Genomic DNA, 22,801 nt, shown 5'->3' on the forward strand with positions numbered 1-22,801 from the left:
AGTTTTTAATGACATTGATGAATTTGTTTTTATCTCTCTTCTAACCAATTAATCCTTTTACATCAAAATATAATATAGTTTAATCATTCATCTATCATTTTCTTTCATGAAAATATACTAAGTCACCAAAAGTCAATGTAGTATTTTCCTAATATGAGCCAAAGACAAAAAACGCGTTGATGTGAACAGCATCATTAGCTTACCAGGTATATAAGGGCTAAGGCTAAACAAAGTTTGGTTAAAATGAATAAAATAGACGAACTACAATGATGACAGTAATTGTTCTTCTTCTCTCTAGAATTTTTGTGATTCTTAGCTCTTTGGCTATAACTGATGCTACAATATTGTTAACCAATATTGATATTAGTAAGTTCTTCAACCAAACTAGTTTCCCACAAGGTTTTATTTTTGGAACAGCTTCATCAGCTTACCAGGTAGTACTACTCCAAATATTTCAATATTAATTCTTTTACTGTTATTTGTGTATTTAAGATACTAATTCAATGAATAAATTTTAGTATGAAGGTGCAGAGAATGTTAGTGGCAGAGGACCAAGTATATGGGATAATTCTACACATAAATATCCAGGTAGTTTCTTTTGACAGATGCATAAATATCTAGGATTTTTACACCTTAGGATTGGTCAATCCGAAGGTATAAAATGCAACTTTTACTGGTTTTTACACTTTCGGATTAGTCGCCGATGTAAACAATCCTCAAAATTTTTCAAGTTTAGTGTGAGATGTTAGACTTCATGAAAAAATTAGACTTAGTAAAAAATATAATAATTCAGGTGTTTCTATGTTAGGAAAGGGGCGAATTCGACAAAAAAAAAAAAAAACACAACGATTTTGGGGGATTTTTAATAATGTAAGGGTGGAGATATTTTCAAACTTATTCCACCTAGTTTTTCATAAGCATTTTTATCATATAGTTAAAACACCCTCACATTATATTGTTAACACAGAAAAGGTAAAAGACACGAGTAATGGATTAGACAAAGGTATGCTGAGTATTTTAAGGATATGAGTTGACAGTGGTTCAAAATGTAGTTTGTGATCATGATGATTACAACTTGAAAGATCAAATCCATGTTTTGATTGATGAATCTATCATAGGTATCAACGGCGGTAAGGAGAAAATGGCTGAAGAACTTGTTTGTCAAGAATCACCAACAGAGGTTGGGAAATGTATTAGGTTATTGTTGCCTGAGGATAAAATTTATTTCTTAAAGGAATACAAGGTAAGGTTAACTATTTTTCCTTAGTCTGTATTGAAGTCCTACTCATGTGCGTATGCGTATTATACTTGATTAGTGTTTTTTGAATTTAAAGGGAAATAGTAGTTTAAGAGTGATGGAATGGAAAGCATATGACATGTTGGATGAGTTTACAATGGATATTGTAAGTTCTTTTCCCTGGTCGTATATTCAAGATTTACAATTGAATATCATACAGATTACTCAAGCTATAAGAGATTCTCAGAAACATTTTAAGTAATTTATATTGAAGAACTTGAATTACTCTATATCGTACTCCTGGTAATGTGCTCCTGGTAATGGAGAGTTTGGCTTAAAAGGTAAATGAAATTTAACAAAGGAATGTTCCAGTTAGGATTCAAACACAAATTTTGTCGAAAAATTTATCCCTAATTAACTAAATTTCTTTTAAATTAAATATATTACCAAATAAAACTCACTCATCCAAACACACTTTAAAAGCGTCCTCCACACATACTCAATTAAATTGCATTCATAAACTTGACTAGCAATACTAAATTTTTGTTACATTGTTGACTTGACAGAGTGTTGCAGATGATTCTGAGAATTCATTGAGTCTTTCTAATGCCAACGCATTGTGGAGACTAGTTGGCCTTGTCTCAAGTGTAGTAGGCCTATTATGTTATGCTCAGAGCCCTTCTTTCAACCGTTTAATTGGAAGATGGAACATTGTCAAGTTATCTCTTTATGGGGTGTTTTCCTTGGCCATCTTTACAACCATATTGATTGTAAAGCAGTTCTCACCTTCCAGACAATATGTTAAACTCAAAACTTACGTGAGCTTTGCGGTTTTGATGATCATCTCAGTGTACTCATTCTATTACGACAAAGCCCTGAATGGGAAACCTGAAATATTGAGTATAGTTTCGAATGCTGCATTTGCTTTGATGTCGTTAAGCCTGTCCAAACTGATCAAGTTTGGATTTGAAATAGGCATATTTGCTTATTTCCTAGGTTGCCTAGTGGTACAACTTTGGACCATCAATTGGATGCTGATTTTGGTTGCTATAATCTTTGGTTGTCCGCTCTTTGTTATGCATTCGTCTTCACATTCCCAAGATGAGGTCGACACGGATCAAATTATTGATGAATCTTCAGGTTCTGATCCAGAGGTTGGTAATGCTGGTCAGCCAGATGTTGGCAATGAAAGTCAAGTTATTATTGATTCGTATCCAGATTACCAACAAGAGGTATCTAGTGAAAGTCAATTTATTATTGATTCGTATCCAGATTCCGAACAAGAGGTATCTAGTGAAAGTCAAGTTATTCACAGTTCAGTTACCATACCAGAGGTTGCTAGTCGTGGAAGTGATCAAGGTGTAGTAGACATTATACTTGAAGCAAATTCAATGAGTGTTTTAGCATTGTAGGGGATATTTTAATCTATATATGGACAATGGAAATATAAGCTCTTATATTTGGACACAAATTTAACAACGTACACTTGACATAGTATAAAATACAAACGGTGAATACTACGAACGGTGACTGTTGAATAATTTTAACAGTGTTAGAAAAGCTATGTTTGGACACTACTACTACGATTTAGTGCCGAATCTTACAAACTTGGCTTACAGCTTGTGCCAAATCTGGTCTAATGCAGACCATAACATACATTAAACAACCAACAACACTGACATAAGGAACCTTTGACATATACTTAGCTTCTGCATCTGTCTTCAAACAGTCATCCAATGAGAGCTTAAAGTGATTCGCTAATGGAGTACTCATAGTCTACGAATTTCTCATGTCAAATTTTTCTAACACCTTTTCAACATAGCTTTTCTGAGAGAGCCATAACTTCCTAGCACTCCTATCTCTGTGAATTTCCATACGAAGAATCCTTTTAGCAGCACCTAAGTCTTTCATGTGAAAATCCTTTTCCAACACAATTTTACGGTTCATTTACATCATGTAAATGATTAACAACAATCAACATATCATCCACATACAAATTACAATAACAGGAAAATAAAATAACCATCATCAAAGCTCCTAATATAAATACAATAGTCATACTGACACCTCTTGTAGCCATTATGAATCAAAGCGCTAGTACCATTGCTTTGGAGATTGCTTTAAACCATACAAAGACCACTTCAATTCACAAACTAGTCTACCATGTTCGATGTTCCTGACCCCTCTGGATGCTACATGTAAATTTGCTCATCTAGATTACTGTGAAGAAAAGTTGTTTTCACATTCATCTGCTCTAAATACATGTCCCAACTGGTTAACAAGGCTATAACTGCCATGGTAGAAGTATGTCTGACTATCCGAGAGAAAATCTCATCATAATGAATCCCATTCTATTGCGAGCACCCCTTTGATACAAGACGAGCCTTGAACTCCCCCCCCCCCTGTTTTTTTTTTTTTTTTTTTTTTTTCCTGTTACTGCTGGTTTTCTCTTAAACACCCACTTGGAACGGATGACCCTTTTCCCCTTACAAATCTGAACAAGCTCCCATGTTTGATTTTTTCTTCAAAGACTCCATCTGCTCCACCATATCACCCATCTACTTATCTTTCTCCAACCGGCGTACTTTTAACATATACAAATTGAATTCTGATTCAAACCGAGTTCATCGACCAAACCTTTTGGATCTAAAGGCCTTTCTTTCCCATAGATTCGAGTTTCAAAACCCAAAGCTTTGTTCTCCACCACATTACATGGCTATCTTAGAAAACTTCCTTAGGAGCCAAATATAAAATGGCAACTCCATATACTTCTACATTTACTTTTTACTTGTCGTTTTAAAGTTATTTGCATGTACCTCTGAGATCGAACAAATTTGTTTCTTTTAATAGAATTATTTCCCTTTTTATAACACTCAACCTAAATAATTTAGATATCATTTCACATATTTCTATCTACACAATAAATATTCAAGTGTTATTAAGAAAAATTAAAATAACAATTAATTTTGCGTTGAATTTTAAAAATGACAAGTAAATCAGAACAAAACATTTTAAAAGCGATAAATAAAAAGAAACTGCGGGAGTATTATTGATCATATTGATAAAATAAATATGCTACAATGTTACAACACTTCTCAAACTTGATTCAGGGAGGAATGACAATGACATGTTGACCACCACTGCCAGCAGCTAGTTCGGAATGTGATCTTTGACCTCTACTTGGTTGCGATTGGGAATGCATAACAAAGAGAGGACCACCGTAGATTATGGCTACAAAAATCAACATCCAGTTGATTGTTAACAGTTGAACTGTAAAGCAACATAAGAAATAAGAGAATATACCCATCTCACACTCCAACTTAAACAGTTTGTGCAGGCTTAATGACACCAAAGCAAACGCAGCGTTTGAAATTACACTCAGTATGTCTGGTTTTCCATTCACAGCTCTGTCGTAGACGAATGAGTACGCTGAGATGATCATCAAAACCGCAAAGATTGCGCAAGTTTTTATGAGTTGAGCAAGCTGTGTGGAAAGTGATGACTGCTTTGCAAACAATACGGTGGTAAAGATGACTAAAGATGACATTACATAGAGAAAGACCTTGAAAGGTTTCCACCTTCCGATTAATCGATTGAAAGAAGGGCTCAGAGCATAACATAACAGGCCAACTACACTTGACATGAGGCCAACTACTCTCCAAGCCATCTCGGCTTCGAAATCCCAATGTGAAATCGGTATCATAACTTGAGCAACTTCGTGATCAGTCTGATAAACATCAAGAACACTCTGTGAAGTTTGAGAAACTTCAGGAACCACATCTGAAATCTGCATGGTAACAAGAGCGGGTAATTTCAGTCAGGTTTATAATTTAAAAATGATTTTAAGTAATTGTGTTTGTGTAGAAGATGCTTTCAGATGGTTGCATGGAATGAGAAGTAAAAAATGTGCCGCAAGATTCAAAACATTTCTATGCATGGTTTTTCATTTCAGAACTTAAGGAACCTACATTGTGTAAAGGAACACGATCAACCCTCCTGGAGACTTGTTCGACAATATTGTTGATAGCCTCCAATTGATCCCTGTTAAACCAGAGAGGTTAGGTGAAACTGAATGCAGTAATTTCTCCGCCTTCATACTTATCACAATTCAAAGGCCGAACTATCTGGCATACAGTTGAATGTGGAAAGAAAGCATTCTTTTCAAATTTAAACAATAATAATTAAAAGTAATAATAATTCATAGGATTAACAGTTTCTTTTTTAAAGTATAATAAAGAGTAAACAGGGTCTTGGACCCTGAGGTTTTGTGATTGAGTTATGTTAGTTTCTTTGGAAGGAGGTAAATGTAAATCATTTTGTAAGTACTCTTTGAATTAATGTCATGGACTCGTGCACCATCCCTTCACCTTATATTTTCTACCAAAAAAAAAAAGAAAATTATAAATTACTTACCTATCACGTAGATCCCAACCAGAGATACTCGCCACTTGTGTTAGAGCTTTCCTCCATCTTGAAACCATCTGAGATTCTTGTTGGAATCTTTCTTCATGTTCAGCAAAGGCTTTACCATAAATCCCACGTTGCTTTCGCACCTCAGAAGGATCAACATCATAGAAAACAGGAAAAACGTGTTTTTGTGTTCCTTGAACACATTCACAAATCTTTTCTAATTCTTGCAAGCACCATGTTGAGGAAGCATAGTTTCTTGAAAAGACTACAATGAAAATCTGAGATCTTTCGATTGCTTTAATGAGCTCAGATCCTATGGTTTCACCATTTCGAAGATTAGTGTCATCCCGAAAAACAAAAATGCCCCTTGTTTCAAGGGCATCCAAGAGAAAAGCAATAAAATTGTTGCCAATGTCTTCACCTCTGAAGGTGACAAACACATCATAATAATCTCTTCTATGAGATATCACAGGAGCCAAAGATGAGTTGTTGCTGCTGCTAGCCATCTGAATAAGTTCAAATTTTAGAGAAGTGGATTGGAATATGCTTTTTTTTTTTTTTTTTTTTTTTAGAGAAAGTGGATTAGAATATGCTTTTTTTTTTAACAAGGATTTTTTGACAGAATTTTTTTTAACAAGGATTAGAATATGCTTAAAACTGAAACAAAGCATGTATTAATAGTATGAACAATGATACGCGTTTTTCCCGCGTTTTTCCCTGGCACTTTCTAGACAGCTTCCACGTAGGCCATATGGTGTTTTAGTCTTTTCGAGAGAGGGGAAAAACTTTCTAGACATGCCCCACTTTTTTTTCCTCCGCTAGACACATTATAAAAAACTTTTTTTATAATTTGTTTACACTTTTTTTTGAAGGCACTTTTGTTTTTTAATTTAGAACAAATTTAAGATATGATTGGTAGGGGCAGATCTAAATATTTGATATGTGTGGCTAAAATTTTAAAGAAACAATGATAAAAACTATATTAATTAAAAATAAGAAATAACATTGTCCAGGACAATTCTAATGAAAATCTTCTACTATTTGATTGTTGAAATGAGTTTTTTTAATTACGATTAAAAATGAGTTAAAATAACATTATTGTTAATTGTCAAAAGAACTCTCTACCTATATAAGTTTCTTTTGTACGAAGTTTCTTTTGTACGTAATTTGCAACAGTGAACACGGAAATCAGTGAACACAAAGTCAACCAGACTATAGTGCACGAAGTTTCTTACCTCCAAGCAAACAGTGAACACGGAAATCTACCATGAAAGGAAAGATAAATATCATTATGAGGGGCATCAGAAACTTAACAAATAAGTATTGAAGGTAATTTATTCTTATTAAAGAAAATAATTTTTTTAAGGAAAAATAAAATTACTTGAAATAGACATAAATTATGTGAAGTTAACTACCGACATAAATTAATTATTGTGTTATCTTTGCATACATATGGATCTACATATTTTAAGTAAAAAGTCAATTTTTATTTTTACTAAAAAATACTCCCTCCATTCCTTTTCTTTTGATGTTTTAGCTCTTGACACAAGGTTTAAGGAGTAATTAAAGTATATAAACATTTGTGTGTGTTTTACTTAAATGTTCTTATTTATCATTAAATTCACATGTGATAAACCAAAGGTCACAACTACTTTAATAGTTTATTGTGTTTTTCAACAAGGGTAAACTTGAGAAAACAATAATAAATTCACTAAAACATCAAAAGTTTTGGAATATAGTTGAAGTTCTAAAACATCAAAAGAAAAGGAATGGAGGGAGTATAATATAAATTAGATATATTTATTATTTAATAAATCTAAAAAGTAAATCTTGTTTACAATAGTAGCCGAAAGAAGTATTTCTATCTTTCATTTAAACTATTTTATTCCTTTGATAGTACTATTTAAATTATTAATTAAACATAGTTAAATTCCATTAAAATAAGAATATACTTAATCTTATTTTCAAAAAAGAAGTATGATGCTATATGTCAAAATTGATATATCTTTTTATATATATACACAATAGAAAGATATACAGTTGTGCACGTTAATGCACGTCTTTTCTCTAGTATATATTTAAGAACATATTTTCATAAACTTTTCAAGATAGCATCAGATTTTTTGAGTAAAGATAGCATCAGATTATCTTCATAAACTCTTCAAAATAGCTTTTGAAAACAAATTATTCTTAGGTCAAAGTAAATGTAGCTATTTCCAAAATTTCATAGTTATCTAATTACAATTCAAACTAGATCTTAGCAACACAACTTTATATTATTTCATATTTTAATGGGTGCACATTTCAAAAAATTTCTTTATACACCACATTTGAAGTCGTAGTAATGCAATTATCATATTCATCGGTCAACAAAAGTTCGAGACATTTTTTGATGTAACTCTTGATATTGCAACATATAGTTGAGCATGCGAAAACACGTATTGGAGAAGGTATATGTCAACTTGTTAATGGTCATTGCAAAAGACACAAATATAGGAAATTGTCGACGTTGAAATTTAAAAAGAATTCATGAATCAGAAGGCATCAATGATAATCTAGGTATATAAACTTTTTCCTTTTTTGAACAATATAAACATTTTCCAACTTTTTTTTTTCCAACTTTCTTTAAATTCTCAATATATTTATTTTTCCAACTTTACCCCTCCAAATTAATCAATCCACTATCCAGATGTCTAATGTCACGATAAAATTATTATGAGAAGTCTAACATCTCACATTAGCCTTCAAAAAATTTAAAGCCAGATTTGTAATTAGGAAATGATTACGATAGATTATAGGGTTAAATAAGTTTTTCATCCCAATATATATATATATATATATATATATATATATATATATATATATATTAAAATTTGATTTTAGTCCCTAAAAAATAAAATGAGATGTTTTCATCCTCACAAAAAATTTTGTTTTATTTTTGGTCCCTAATGGATATAATTTTGACTTGTTTTTGACATTTTTTTTAAGATAATATGAATATATAAATGTTGAATATAATAAACGAATATAATATGGATACAATTTTCACATAAAAGTGTACTATAATCTTGACATTCACATGATGCAAGATGTTAGACTTCACTAAGAACCATCAAGTCTAACATTTTACACTAAACTAAATAACATTTTTTTTTAAGGGATAGATAACGTCTGACATTATTTTTACTTCTCCATATTATAAGATATCATTTTTTTGGGTGTTCTACACTTTCGGATTGGGCAATCTAAATTTTTATGTGTAAAATATTTACTTCTAAATTTTTAGGATTTTACACATCCAAATTAGCTACCTGGATTAGTTTATTCGAACAAAAAACAAATATATGATTTGGGGGATTTATGAAAATGTAAAGGGAAGGCAAACTTTTCAAATTCATTCCATCTATTATTTTTTTTCATAAGCATTTTTATTCCATATGGTTAAAACACTGTCACACCATGTTGTTCAAGTAAATTACACTTTGACTATCACAATGTATACAAATTGAATTCTGATTCGAACCTATTGGATACAAAGGCCATTCTTTCGTATCTAGCACACAAAATTTACGTCTCATTTTCATTTAGAAAGGGTTGATTTTCAAAACTCAAACCTTTGTCCTCCACCACAATACAGAGCTATCTTGGGAAATTTTCTTAGAAGCCAGAAATAAATTGAAAATATGGGTGGTTTTGGCAGCTGGTGTTTTTGGGTGTCTTCGGACTTGAGGCGGTTGTATGCTTCGTTATAAAAGTATATTTCAGCCTCAATGTCCGAGGCCTGTTTTTGGGGTGGTTTTTAAGGGGTTTTTGTTCGAGCCAAGTTATTGTGGCAACCGATTTCCCCTTGTAATTGTTTTTTTTCCACCCAAGCTTATTAGTGCACCTTGCACGGGCTTGTTGGTTAATAATATTTTGCCGATTCAAAAAAAAAAAAAAAATTGAAAACTCCATATTATTGAAAATATGGATCAAAAAACAAAATTACGCTACAATGTTACAACAATTCTCAAACTTCTTTCACTATCAACATTTCGATAGATAGCCTGACCACCACTATCAACTCTCTGAATGAATGTCAATGACATGTTGACCGCCACTATCAACATTTGTATTGGAATGAGAAGATGGAACGACAGCCTGACCACCACTATCAACATTTGGATTGGAATTTGGATTGGAATGAGAAGATGTAACGACAGCCTGACCACCACTATCAACATTTGGATTGGAATGTGAAGATGGATCGACATTCTGACCACCACTATCATCATTTGGATTGGAATGAGAAGATTGATCGATAGATTGACCACCGCTATCAACATTTGGATTAGAATGTGAAGATGGATGGATAACATGACCTCCACTCACTATTTCCTATTGGAAATTCAGAGAGGAATGCATAACAAAAAGTGGACAACCAACGAAAAGTGCAACAAAAATAAAGATCCAGTTGATGGTTAACAGTTGAACTGTAAAGCATCCTATGAAATATGAGAACACGCCAATCTCAAACCCCAAATTAATCAGTTTGTGCAAGCTTAATGTTACCAAAGCAAACGCAGCATTTGAAACTATACTCAGTATTTCAGTTTTTCCATTAACTGTTCTGTCATAGAAGAATGAATAAACTGAGATGATCACCAGAACTGCAAAGGTCGTGTAAGTTTTGAGTTGACCATGCCCTGTGGAATGTGATGAATGCTTTGCAAACAATATGGTAGTAAAGATAGCCCGCACAATGCCCCATAGAGAAAGAACTTGAAAGGTTTCCACCTTCCAATTAATCGATTGAAAGAAGGGCTCAAAGCATAACATATCAGGCCAACTACACTTGACATAAGCCCAACTACTCTCCACGCCGTGTCAGCTTTGAAATCCCAATGTGAAATCGGCATCATAACTTGAGCAGCTTCGTCAACAGTTTGAGAAACATCAGGAACACTCTGTGAAGTTTGAGAAACTTCAGGAACCTCATCGTAAATCTGCACAATAACAAAAACGGGTAATTTCAGTCAGGTTTATAATTAAAAAAATACTTAAGTAATTGTGCAACATAAGTTGAGCGATTTACGAAAAGTCTGCAAAACATCAGAAGCACTTTGTCAGGTTTAGAATGTAAAGAAGAATGTCGAAGATGCTTTCAGAGGATTATATGGAAAGAGAAGGAAAGAAAGAAAAAAATGTGCGCATAAGTTCAGAATTTGTCTTTGGTTTTTCTTTTCTTATCACTGGGTCATAACACTGAACATGGTAAAATTTGAAGTTCTCAAATATTTAAATTGAAAGAATAAAATAATCAAATGAATAATCTTGAACATAAAAGATCATTATACTTGCCTGTAATAATGATCTCAACTCGGGCGGCTTGAAGCCCATGTCTGGTAACTCTTCTGAAGGAGGATACCTCGACTAGTTGCATATGACAAGTTGCATTGAATCAAAATCAGATGGTAACTTTTCCAAAGGATATCTCCACCATTCCAATACTTTTAAACTTTTTGGAAGATACTTAGGAGCTTTGGAGAAATGAAATTTTCTAATAATGAGTATTCTGAGGTTCGACATCTTCTCAAAGGCCTTTCCGTCCCATTCTATTGCTTCTTCATCTTCAATTAAGAGGGAATCTAGATGAATGATTTCAATATCACTAGTTCCCTTAAAATACAACAAAAACAAAAAAACAAAAATCAACACATCATGTACACACACACAAGAAGATTTAGTTATTATAAAAGATGAAACAATTGTGTCACGAGTATATATAAGAGTGAAAATAGATCCATATAGGTTAGATATAAAATATGAACCCGTCCTGAACCTTACCATATTATTTGTTAAGACTTGAACTATATCTTCATGTGACCATAACCTACTACGTCTTCCAGGATCATTTGGTGATTCCTGATGGACAAGTTCTTTACCCATGCGCTCTATCAAGGGATGTGATGTCACCTTACCATCCAAGCTGATATTTATGAGAGACTTGTTACTCAACATTTCGATATGGTATTTTATGTTGTGATCATAACGAGCACGAAGAATAATCTCGACATATGTCCATTCATATCCTATGAAGCAACAAGTAATGTCGAGAAAAATGTTCTTTTCCTTTTGATCCAAGGCATCAAAGCTTACTTTAAGTATACTTTGAATGTCACCGTGAGGAATTCGTTCAAACTTGTTTAATGTGTATCGCCATTCTTCAATCCTTCCTCCAAACAAGTATGAACCTATTACTTTCAAGGCCAACGGATTCCCAGAAGCGTAAGTTACTGCTCTGTTTAAAAGTTCTTTGTAATTTGGATCAACAATGCTTTGTTTAAAAGAATAGTGGCTAAACAACTCAATAGCATCCTCGGGATTTAACTCTTGTACCACATATCTTCTCTCAACCCTGTGAAATGCTAGCAAACTCCTGTCCCGTGATGTAATGATAACTCTACTACCAGGACCAAACCAATCAAGTCCTCCAGCCAAAGCCTCCAGTTGTTCTAGTGTTGCCACATCATCTAGGACAAGAAGAACTTTCTTTTGTTGAAGATTTTCCTTTATTATCGGAACTCCTTCACTAGCATCTCCTAACCGAATATCTAATCGAATCATATCACAAAGAAGCTTACTTTGGAAATCCACTAATCTATATCCATCTTTTGATTTTTCTCTTACATTGGAAAGAAAACATGAGGCTTCATATTGGAGCGCAATCTTATTATAAACTTCTCGAGCAAGTGTCGATTTACCTATTCCTCCAACCCCATAGATCCCCACCATAAGGACTTCATGAGATTCCAACTCCAAAAGTTGGTACACTTCTCCCAATCGAGAATCCAATCCGACTGTGTAATCAGCATTTTGTAAAGGAAGAAAATCAAACTTCCTGTAGACCTCTTCCACAAGCTTGGTCATAAGCTTAGATTCATAACCTTCCCTGCTAAACTAGAGGGGTTAGGTCAAAGTAAATATAGTTAGTTCAACGATTTCATACTTGTTACAATTCAAATTTCAAAGAATATGACTGTTGGAACAATAGTCAAAATTAGTTAAAAATAGTGTCACCGAATAGATTATTAGGTTGAGTCGTGGACTAAGTTGCTCTCTTTTAAGATGTTTCGTGGCACTGTCCAAAAATCGTGTAAGCAGACTATCAACCACGACTCCCCCATGATAAAACAGCTCAGCTACAACTGTATTAGAGTCCTACTGCAGCGTAAGATCCATTCTAGAAATACACCTTCAAATAGGGTGATAACACCACTCCAATATAGTATTGATATCACTCTATTATGGTACTTATATCACTCTAATATTGTACTAGGACCACTTTAATATTGTACTTTGACCACTCTAATATGATGTTTCCACCATTCTACATCAAATTTATCTTAGAAATGGGGTGGTAGAGGTTAAAAGAGAAAGTTTATCTTCGAAATGGTGTATTTAACATCTTGAAACTTGAAACTTTAAAAACGTACTTTTTCAACATCAAATTTATAATTATTTCTATTTTTGACTTCTTAACTACTGCTCTAAGGGCACTTGTTAACATAACCCTAAAATAAATGGAAGACAAGAATCATAGTGAAGAAGGTTACTTACCCTTGTTTGAAATGAAACCCATAGTCATAGACGATAGGCATTTGGGATAGAGCGTTCCTCCATCTAACCACTCTCTCTCTGTTTCCCTTAAACCTCTCCTCATGCTTTGTGAATGCAATTTGATAAGGTCCACTTTGCATTCGAACATGACAAGGATCAATGTCGTAATAAACCGGAATAATAAATCGATCTTTGTGATTCTGTTGAAAGTTGTCAACGGTAGAGGAAAGTACTTCCAAGCAAAATGGAGAGAAGGCATATTTCCTAGACAAGATGACAATGGCAATCCTGGACTCTTGAATAACCCTTACTACTGACGGTGTGATGATTTTGTTCCTTCTGGATAGCGTCTTTATGTCGACCAAGGTGTTGATTCCTCTTTTAGCCAGTGCTCCATAAAGATTGTCGATGAAACCGTTAGGAATATCATCATCTCGAAAGCTTATGAACGCATCGTATCGTTGTTGATATCCCATGACACCTGCAATGCAATGCAATGGATCCTTATTCTTCTTATTCTTCATTCTTTAAATTATGGTTGGGAAAACCCAATAGTCAAGTCAACCAGACTATAGTGCTCTATCTTCACTGCCTGCACGAAGTTTCTTTTGTACGTAATTTGCAACAGTGAACACGGAAATCAGTGCACGAAGTTTCTAACCTCCAAGCAAACAGTGAACACGGAAATCTATCACGAAAGGAAAGATAAATACCATTATGAGGGGTATCAGATACTCAACAAACAAGCATTGAAGGTGATTTATTCTTATTAAAGAAAATAAAATTACTTGAAATAGACATCAATCAGAAAGCTTGTTCAAATAGCTTTTGCTTAAATAAGAACTCTTTATATTAATTTATGTGAATTTATCTACCGACATAAATTAATTATTGTGTCATCTTTAGATACATACTCTCAGGATTTACATATTTTAAGCAAAAAGTCAATTTTAATATTTACTAAAAAATTATAATATAAATTAGATATATTTATTATTTAATAAATCTAAAAAAGTAAATCTTGTTGAAAATAGTGTTGGAACAAAATACTCTCAGGATTTACATATTTTAAGCAAAAAGTCAATTTTAATATTTACTAAAAAATTATAATATAAATTAGATATATTTATTATTTAATAAATCTAAAAAAGTAAATCTTGTTGAAAATAGTGTTGCAACAAAATGTGTTTAACATTAAACCCTTGAGAGTTTTTGTCAATTGGATAAGTTAATATTTGTTCAAGTGTACATGACCATAGACAAAATTTGACATCTTAAATAGGTTCTAGAAGAACAAAAGAGAGCTAAGGAATCAACAAAAAGGAAGCTTGAAGCATCTGAAGAGAAGTGCTACCGAAGTCAAAGTGCTCCTGAAGTGATGACGTCATCAGAAGCAAGTTCATCAGAAGCATCTCATCAGAAGGAGAAGATCACCATAAGCTAAAGTTCATCAGGAGATGCAAGACTTAAAGCTTCAAAGGCTGTTCAATGGATTTAATCTCGTCTAAGCATTGCAGAAGACTGGAAGTGTGAAACAACGACTATTTTGAAAGGATTTGAAGGCATTGGATGCTTGTTCTTTAAAGAGCGTTGACAAAGTACAAGTGTACGAAGTGTACAACCACTACCTCCACTACTCTGTTTTTGTCTCTTCTACAAGACAAGAAAAACAGCTCTGCCTGCAACGACGTTCCTTCACAATGGGAATGGATTTGAAATTGATCCTTCATAGGACAATAACCATATCAGGCAAAAGATCATTGGTGATTAATCAAAGCTTAAAACGACTCTATTTTGATGTGCTGGCAATTCACAACGTCTCTTTCACACCTCTATATAAAGGAGGACTTAGAGATTGGCAAGGACTCAACAACAATTTACAAGTGCCAAAACTCTGCTGAAATTGTTCTGCATTCAAAGTTCACTTAGAATTTCTTTTTCAAAGTTCATATCTTAGAAATTCTAGAGTCTTTAGAGTCTGTATCTGATTTGTATTGTGAGCACCACTGATTGTATATCAAGTGTTCAACCTCAAACATTTTCTTTGTAATTCTGTTTGAATAGAAGTCTCTTGCTGTTGTGCTTGAGCATTAGAAGTCTCTTGATTGTGTTCAGGAGCATAGGAAGTCTCTTGCTAAGTTTAGCAGTGAGCAGTTGTAATCAGATATTACATTTTAGTGAACTCTCCTTGGAAGTGCAAGGGGGACAGGACTACTTCCGGTTTGTGGAAGGAACGTGTATAATTGCTTTGTGTCTTTCTTCTTTCTCTCTCTCTGTTTTTATCTGTTGCAAGTTAGTCCTGAACTTCACTTCAGAAGCAGAACTCCATCTGCTCCTGATCAATGTTTTCAACTTGGAACAAAACGAAGAAAAAGCTAACACAATTCAACCCCCCTTCTTGTGTTTTTCTCACCTTCAAATAGTGCCCGAAAGAAGTATTTTTATCTTTCATTTAAACTATTTTATTCTTTTGATAGTATTATTTAAATAATTAATTAAATGTAGTTAAATCCCATTAAAATAAGAACTTATTTAATATTATTTTCAAAAAAAAAAAAGTATGATGCTATATGTCAAAATTGATATATCTTTTTATATATGTACAATAGATAGATATATAGTTGTGCACGTTAATGCACATCTTTCCGCTAGTGTATTTAAGTTGTTTTCAACATATTTTCATAAACTTTTCAAGATAGATTCCAATTATCTTCATGAACTCTTCAAAATAGCTTATGAAAATAGATTTATTCCAAATCCTGTTAAACCCAGAGAGTTTAGGTCAAAGTAAATGTAGTTATTTCCACAATTTCATAGTTATTTTATTACAATTCAAACTAGATCTTTTACCTGTGTTGCTGCACATGTCATATGCATTTTAAAACATTATTTGCAGTGCAAATTTTATGTATCCCACGAAACTATAACAACTAAAATGTCAAAGAGCACAACTTTATATTATTTCATATTTCAATGGTTACACATTTCAGAAAATTTCTTTATACACCACATTTGAAGTGCAAGTACCATATTCATCGGTCAACAAAATTTAGACACATTTCTTGATGTAACTCTTGATATTGCAACATCTAGCTGACCATGCGAAAACACTCGTTATGGAAGGTATATGTCAATTTGTTAATGGTCTTTGCAAAAGACACAGATATAAGAAATTGTCAACGTTGAAATTTAAAAGGAATTCATGAATCAGAAGGCATCAATGATAATCTAGGTGTATAAACCTTTTTCTTAATGTTGCTTCCTGATATAACTTTTCCTTCAAGAACATATCTCCCCATTTTTGTGATAATAAACTGAGTTCCGTTACACAAGCCAGCAATTTGGTCCAAATTTCTCGATAACATGCATTCCAACTTTCAATTCGATCTTGTGATTTGAAAGACCAGAAACATTAATTGTGTTAAAAAATCTTTTTGGTGTGTGTACATCGTCCGATCTATTTTCCATTGAGTTGTTTAAATAAGGAGAATCACAACTCAAATATGTCCTATCTTAGCACATTCCTGATCAGCTTTCAAAGTGGGCACACGGATCCTTAAATCATCTATTTGAGCTTTCACCACTCTTCCTTTCTGAAACAATTCCACCTCTATGATATAAAAGCTTCTTGTACATTTCTAGAAATTCTCTAAGATTAGTTTCAAGTTCATTAACCACTTTCTCTGCTTTCGATAGTTCAACATTTGCTGCAGTGCATTGTAGTAGTTGAATTTCCATTTTGTGGTGGCTGGGGTTCGAACCCCAGACCTTGCATATATTATGATTATGCATTGTCCATACCAATTGAGTTAAGCTCACAAAGACAGTCCAATTTCCACTTAGTAAAATATGAAACATTTCTGATTTTATTTTCGTAGAAAATCCTACTTTCGACACGGAGTGGATGTATTTGAGTGTGGTTTGATCGCTAGGTTTTGTTTCCAAAGATAAATGTGATGGAGAAGTGGTTTATATATGGTGATCCTAGTGAAGCATAGAATGCTTCAATATCAGCATCGTTGAAACACAAAAATTGCTGCATTGTATATGCAGTGTAATTAATTGTTGACATCACTAGAAAATAAAAGGAAGAGGAAGGCAAAAAGTTTTTTTTTTTTTTCACAACTGGAAAAAAAGGCTTATTAAAATGAAGACTTTTCTTCTAAAGGTAACATTACTATTTATTAATTACTCGGTCTCATAAAAATGAAGACTTTTCTTCTAAAGGTAACATTACTATTTATTAATTACTCGGTCTCATAATATGACTTAGTTGAGCTTTTCAGAGATTAGAAAAAATATTAATTCCGATACTTTATGATGCGTATCCGCAAGTATCCGTGGAGCATCGATATCTGATACGTATCCAATATGAATACGTCTCCGTTTTGGAGTATCCGAGTTTGATAGCTTATGTGACATACCCCTCCTCTGCACCCTTTCACGTGTCACAATTTTAATCTTAATATAATAAAATAAAGAAAAAAATGTCAACTTAAAAATCAAGACACGGAATTATTATATTATACAGACAAAAGTTTCACACTGTTCACACAGGTTTAAGCCTCCATGATTAAAGTTGATTATTGTAATAAAAATGAAATTTTTATAGGGAGTGTCCCGTATTACCAAGGTTGTTACAGTTGTAGCATTTATTACTAGGAGAATAAAAGGGACAGAGATAAAGTAAGGATACTCCCTCCGTGTCAAAATATAAGCAAAATTGACTTTTTTAATTCATTCATTTAATGATGTATGTAGTCCATATTATGAACCACATACATCATTAAATGAATGAACCTAAAAAGTAAATTTTGCTTATATTAAAAAACGGAGGGAGTACAAGAAAATGGATTAAATAAAGACGAGCACTCAGATGTCCGTTTTCCGCTCTTTTTAATGCGCTAAATTTTAAAAAATATGAATGATTTCTTTTTAATGAAATTTTGATTTTGATGAAAATTAAAAATATAAATATAAATGTTCGTTGTTTTTAAATTATAACAAACCAAACTAAACATGATTGTCTATTTCAATCATATCGACAATATAACAAAAAAATATAATTTAAATTCTTAATTTTTGAAGGGTTAAATATGTTAGTGGTCCACGTAAAATCGGGACATTTTAAGTTTAGTCCTTACTTAATTTTAATAGCTTTTTTAATCCTATAAAAAATTTCTGCATTCAATTTTAGTCCCTACTTAATCCAAATTTGTTGAATTATGCATAAACTCTTAAGTTTTTGAAAAACTTTTTGTAGACATGTTAAAAACATCAGTAAAAGTTTCTCTGCAAAAAATTAGTTCAAAATTTAATTTCTACATCTAGATTTGTGTGACCGTTATATTGAACTTTTGTCATTTAAAAAAATTATACTTAATTCATCTCATGTTAAAAAATTCTAAATTTTAGTAAATAACCTTTTATAATGTTCTCAATATGCCTCCTGATAGATGTTTGGCAAGTGCACCAAATACTATTGAAGTAGTAAAAATATCGATCCCACGAGGACTGTTTTTAATCTCAAGAAGTGAATTACGTTGGAACTTAGGATGTATAAAGGTTATTTTTGGTTGCCACTAGGCAGAAGTTTTGGTTTAATTGCATAAAAGTAATGACAGAGAATTAAAGATTGGTTTAAAAGAATAAGAGAGAGATGAGTTTAGGTCTTACGAATCATCTATGTTCCCCTAATTGGTATGCTGCACCTATTCTTATGAATGATTTCTTAGTCCAACGATAGTTAACAAAATAGTCCTAATCAATCCCTTGAGTTAGAATCCTCTTCTCAAACTACAGCCCCTAATTCCTTAGATGGTCTAATAATTATTGAAGGTTTAAGCACGTTAACCTAATATCACTAACAAACGATTATCAATACTTGACACTTGATACCCTTAAGTTGACACGTTATCCTTTCTTTGAACGAGTTTGAGTATATAAGTATATGGTATCCGGGGATGTGGATTGAGAAGATGAAAGGCGTATGATACACCTTTATAAAGAATTGGGAGAAAAATGAATTATACAAAATTATAGAATTAAGAATGTAACAAAATTAGTGTATGATACACATTTATACGATGACTCTAAGTTAACTGACATAACAAACTTCCACCTAATCACAACTAACTTCTAACTAATCTCTAACTATATGTCTAACAGCTCCCCGCAAGTTGGTTGTGTGAATTAACATTTTCAACTTTGGAAGAACAATTCAAAAAAGACAATACTATGTAACAAAGTAATGTTGATGAAAGAAAGTGATAGCGACCTATAGAAAATAAGAAGGCTTAACTGCTAGAGTAGCAATACATAGAGAATGAAAGTTGCTTAATGATCATAGGATGGAAACACCAAGAAAAACAAGATTGTTGAACAACCATAGGGAAAAAAATATATAACAAAACCAATAGTGGCTAAAACAACAAAGAATCATATTGAGAATCTTAAAACTTATCTTCAATCTTGAAATTAAGTCTTCAATAATTGTACAATTATCAATAGAAAAAAAACCAGCCAACTCCAAGAGAATGAACACGTTCTTGATCCCATATTCAAGAAACATGTATACACTGAACAGGTTGAAGTCGCCATTAATGATGGATCTCCCTAAAAAACCTCTCCAACATTGTCTTGGTGATTGGAAATACAAGATTTCTAGCAGAACAGTATGCACTTGTCACTTTTGATTGCTCACATATCCAACAAGATATTAGTAAAGGAAAATAAATGATTGATAGAAAGTTTTGAAACGAAGAAGACAAGAAAAGAGCATTCATGGTGGATGTCATGGCTCTCATACCATGTTGAGAAACAAGGTTGAGCCCAAATAAGAGAAATAAATTGAGAGAAAGATGAATTATATGGAATTAATAGACCAAAGAATATGATACAATTACGGTAGGATACACCTTTATATTGTGATCCCAAGTTAACTTACATAATAAACTTCCATCTAATCATAATTAACTTCTAACTACCTAAACAAATTCTAACAAATATCTAACTATATCTAACACAAACTTCTTATTTGATGGCATGTTTCAGATCTACTGCACCACTACAAAAAAGATTCGATCCAGATTTATTACCCTCAATCTCAATCTCAATCTCAATCTAAGGTGAGTACAAATTGAGGTTTTTGGTTTCTGTTCCTTCTAGCTTTTAGGTTTCTAGCTCATTCCTAACCAGTGAATCACTTTTTTAAATTACATATATTACGTGTCATAAAATCCTCTCATACAAACACACTAAAAGCATTCTCCACACAAACTCAATCTCTTTCATCCGTAAACATGGCAAACATTCCTGAATTCTTATTATATTGCAGATTTTTGAGAGGGTTGTGGGAGATATTGAGATTTCATCGAAGGTTTCTAGTGGCAACGCATTTTGGAGACTAGTTGGCCTTGTGTCAAGTGTAGTAGGCCTATCATGTTATGCTCAGAGCCCTTCCTTCAATCGTTTGATTGGAAGATGGAACATTTTCAAAATCTCTCTGTATGGGCTGTTTTCCTTCGCTATCTTTACCACCATATTGTTTGTAAAGCAGTTCTCACCATCCACACGATATGCTCATATAAAAACATACACGAGCTTTGCGGTTGTGATGATCATCTCAGTGTACTCATTCTATTACGACAAGGCTGTGAACGGGAAACCTGAAATATTCAGCCTACTTTCGAATGCTGCATTTGCTTTGATATCCTTAAGCTTGTCCAAACTGATCAGGTTTGGATTTGAAATAGGCATATTTGCTTATTTCCTAGGTTGCCTAGCAGTTCAACTGTGGACCATCAATTGGATGCTGATTTTGGTTGCTATAATATTTGGTTGTCCACTCTTTGTTATGCATTCGTCTTCGCATTCCCAAGAACAGGTTGACAAAGATCAAATTATTGAGGAACCTTCAGGTTCTGATCCAGAGGCTGGTAATGTAGGTCAACCAGATGTTGGCAACGAAATTAGTCAAGTTATTATCGAGTCATATCCAGATTGCCAACAAGATATTCACTGTTCTTCAGATTTCATAACAGAGGTTGCTAGTGGTGGAGGTGATCTACATGTAGACATTATACATGAAACAAATTCAATAAGTGTTGTAGCATTGTAGGGTATTTTTTAGGCTTAAATGCACTTTTGACCTTCTATGTTTCAAATAGTTGCGATTTTGGCCCCCTAAGAAAAAAAATGGATATTTTGACCCCCTATGTTTTGCTCCTCTTTTGAATGACTGATTTTGACCAAGTCAAAGCCCAGGTGGCAGGTCACTTAAGTGATTGGGCATGCCAAGTGTGTAATTTTCATTTAAAAATAAAAAGAAAAGCCACGTGTGTATTTTCATAATTAGAAAAATAAAAAATGGAAGGATTAAAGAGAGGAACACGTGAGCTGCTACTTCTTCTTCTTCTTCTTCTTCTTCTTTTTTTTCACCTCCAATTTTCATCTTCAACTCCAATTTTTTCAAGAATCTCCCATTTCTATTATTTCTAAGAAAACCCAGAATCACTTTCAATGATAAACAAATGCAAGGTAGATAGCAAACAACTCGGATCTCATGAAAAAATTACCCTTTCCTCTAACCCATATTCACCCAAAAACCCTTCCCTGAAGCTTGCAAAGCGTGTTCAAAGTTGCAACATGCTCATCCATATCTGTTTTGGTGGTGTTTATGTGACTAAATTGATTGAAGATGAAATGGATCTTGAAGAAACTAAGGTTATTTGATTTTCTCTTTCTAAATGTTTGTTTTGTTCTCTCTGTAAAACTAAACAATTGTTTTGTTTGAAGGCTCGCTTGACAGTAAAGGTGCAGGTGGATAAAGGCGCAAGGTTTCATGAATAACCATTGTTAGTTGTTTCATCTCTGAAAGCATATCAGAATTTGGGATTCTACCCCTGCAGATTTCTAGTACCTCGGCAAGTGCACAATCTTGCCAATTTTTGTTTGAGGCCTACAACATTAGACACCATAAAGCAACAACTGCAATTGTTTCAAAGCATACCAAGTATATATTCTTGCAATTATCAATAATAAAATGGTTGTCGCTAGCTTCTTGTGTGAGATTACTTTTCTTGACACTTTCAATAACCATTTGGAGAAGGTTTTTTTCAATAATAATATGGGTTTCGATTATGGATTGAGATTTGGATGTGAGGGTTTTGATTGGGATTATGGGTTTCTCTGTAAAATTAAATGTTGGGTTCAGATTTAGATTGAGGTGGATTGAGATTATGTTAGCTTTATAGGTTTTTTTTTTCTTTTTCTTTTTGTGGGTTGTTTGTTGAAGGTTTATGGAGATGAATGATGAAGATGGGGAAGAAGGAAGAAGGAAGAAGGGAAAATACTAAGATGAAGAAAGAGAAAAAAAAAATAAAAGAAGCAGCTCACGTGCTCCTAGTCCTCTCTTTAATCCTTCCAATTTTTTTCTTTTTTTAATTATGAAAATACACGCGTGGCTTTTCTTTTTATTTTTAAATGAAAATTACACAGTTGGCATGCCCAATCACTTAAGTGACCTGCCACCTGGGCTTTGACTTGGTCAAAATC

General features: G+C 33.1%; 3 protein-coding genes, 1 long non-coding RNA gene and 1 pseudogene across 6 annotated transcripts; 3 read left to right on the forward strand and 2 right to left on the reverse strand.

Annotated features, from left to right (window-relative positions):
• Positions 1–235: 235 nt before the first annotated feature.
• LOC146917648 (uncharacterized) lies at positions 236–2,708 on the forward strand. 2 transcript variants are annotated; one of them, XM_085719478.1, is made up of 5 exons: positions 236–434; positions 519–588; positions 1,119–1,243; positions 1,335–1,403; positions 1,804–2,708. In XM_085719478.1, exons 1-5 carry the CDS (start codon positions 267–269, stop codon positions 2,647–2,649), a joined length of 1,278 nt encoding a protein of 425 aa, XP_085575604.1. In that variant the 5' UTR covers positions 236–266; the 3' UTR covers positions 2,650–2,708. The 2 variants fall into 2 exon arrangements, with proteins under 2 accessions (XP_085575604.1, XP_085575605.1); XM_085719479.1 differs by lacking the exon at positions 1,335–1,403.
• A 1,554-nt stretch (positions 2,709–4,262) lies between these two features.
• Positions 4,263–6,294, reverse strand: LOC146917649 (disease resistance protein RPV1-like). Its single transcript, XM_085719480.1, has 3 exons — positions 5,651–6,294; positions 5,206–5,278; positions 4,263–5,024 (listed from the first exon to the last, which is right to left on the reverse strand). Exons 1-3 carry the CDS (start codon positions 6,151–6,153, stop codon positions 4,344–4,346), a joined length of 1,257 nt encoding a protein of 418 aa, XP_085575606.1. The 5' UTR covers positions 6,154–6,294; the 3' UTR covers positions 4,263–4,343.
• Positions 6,295–9,095: 2,801 nt separating this feature from the next.
• On the reverse strand, positions 9,096–13,993 carry LOC146917650 (disease resistance protein Roq1-like; annotated as a pseudogene). The gene is made up of 4 exons (XR_015015796.1): positions 13,247–13,993; positions 11,474–12,578; positions 10,988–11,305; positions 9,096–10,593 (listed from the first exon to the last, which is right to left on the reverse strand). The product of XR_015015796.1 is annotated as a disease resistance protein Roq1-like (transcript).
• A 6,293-nt stretch (positions 13,994–20,286) lies between these two features.
• On the forward strand, positions 20,287–21,371 carry LOC146917651 (uncharacterized; the record flags this gene model as incomplete). The annotated part of the gene is made up of 2 exons (XM_085721905.1): positions 20,287–20,373; positions 20,583–21,371. Coding segments are annotated over 2 exons (870 nt in total), but the record flags the coding sequence as incomplete, so codon positions are not given.
• A 316-nt stretch (positions 21,372–21,687) lies between these two features.
• On the forward strand, positions 21,688–22,459 carry LOC146917652 (uncharacterized). The gene is made up of 2 exons (XR_015015798.1): positions 21,688–21,970; positions 22,043–22,459. It is a non-coding gene; the product is annotated as an uncharacterized LOC146917652 (long non-coding RNA).
• Positions 22,460–22,801: the final 342 nt, after the last annotated feature.

Source organism: Medicago sativa, chromosome 6 (assembly GCF_051527215.1).
Source record: "Medicago sativa cultivar Bolivia chromosome 6, Bolivia_mono, whole genome shotgun sequence".
NCBI classification, from domain to species: Eukaryota; Viridiplantae; Streptophyta; class Magnoliopsida; order Fabales; family Fabaceae; genus Medicago; species Medicago sativa.

Bases quoted from the DNA above. Each gene is read 5' to 3' on its own strand.
- LOC146917648 (XM_085719478.1), top strand. From the start codon at position 267: ATGATGACAGTAATTGTTCTTCTTCTCTCTAGAATTTTTGTGATTCTT. The intron at 435-518 runs GTAGTACTACTC...AATAAATTTTAG, and splicing joins CAGCTTCATCAGCTTACCAG to TATGAAGGTGCAGAGAATGT. The intron at 589-1,118 runs GTAGTTTCTTTT...AATCTATCATAG, and splicing joins TTCTACACATAAATATCCAG to GTATCAACGGCGGTAAGGAG.
- LOC146917649 (XM_085719480.1), bottom strand. From the start codon at position 6,153: ATGGCTAGCAGCAGCAACAACTCATCTTTGGCTCCTGTGATATCTCAT. The intron at 5,279-5,650 runs GTAAGTAATTTA...CTGGTTTAACAG, and splicing joins GGTTGGGATCTACGTGATAG to GGATCAATTGGAGGCTATCA. The intron at 5,025-5,205 runs GTAGGTTCCTTA...GTTACCATGCAG, and splicing joins ATCGTGTTCCTTTACACAAT to ATTTCAGATGTGGTTCCTGA.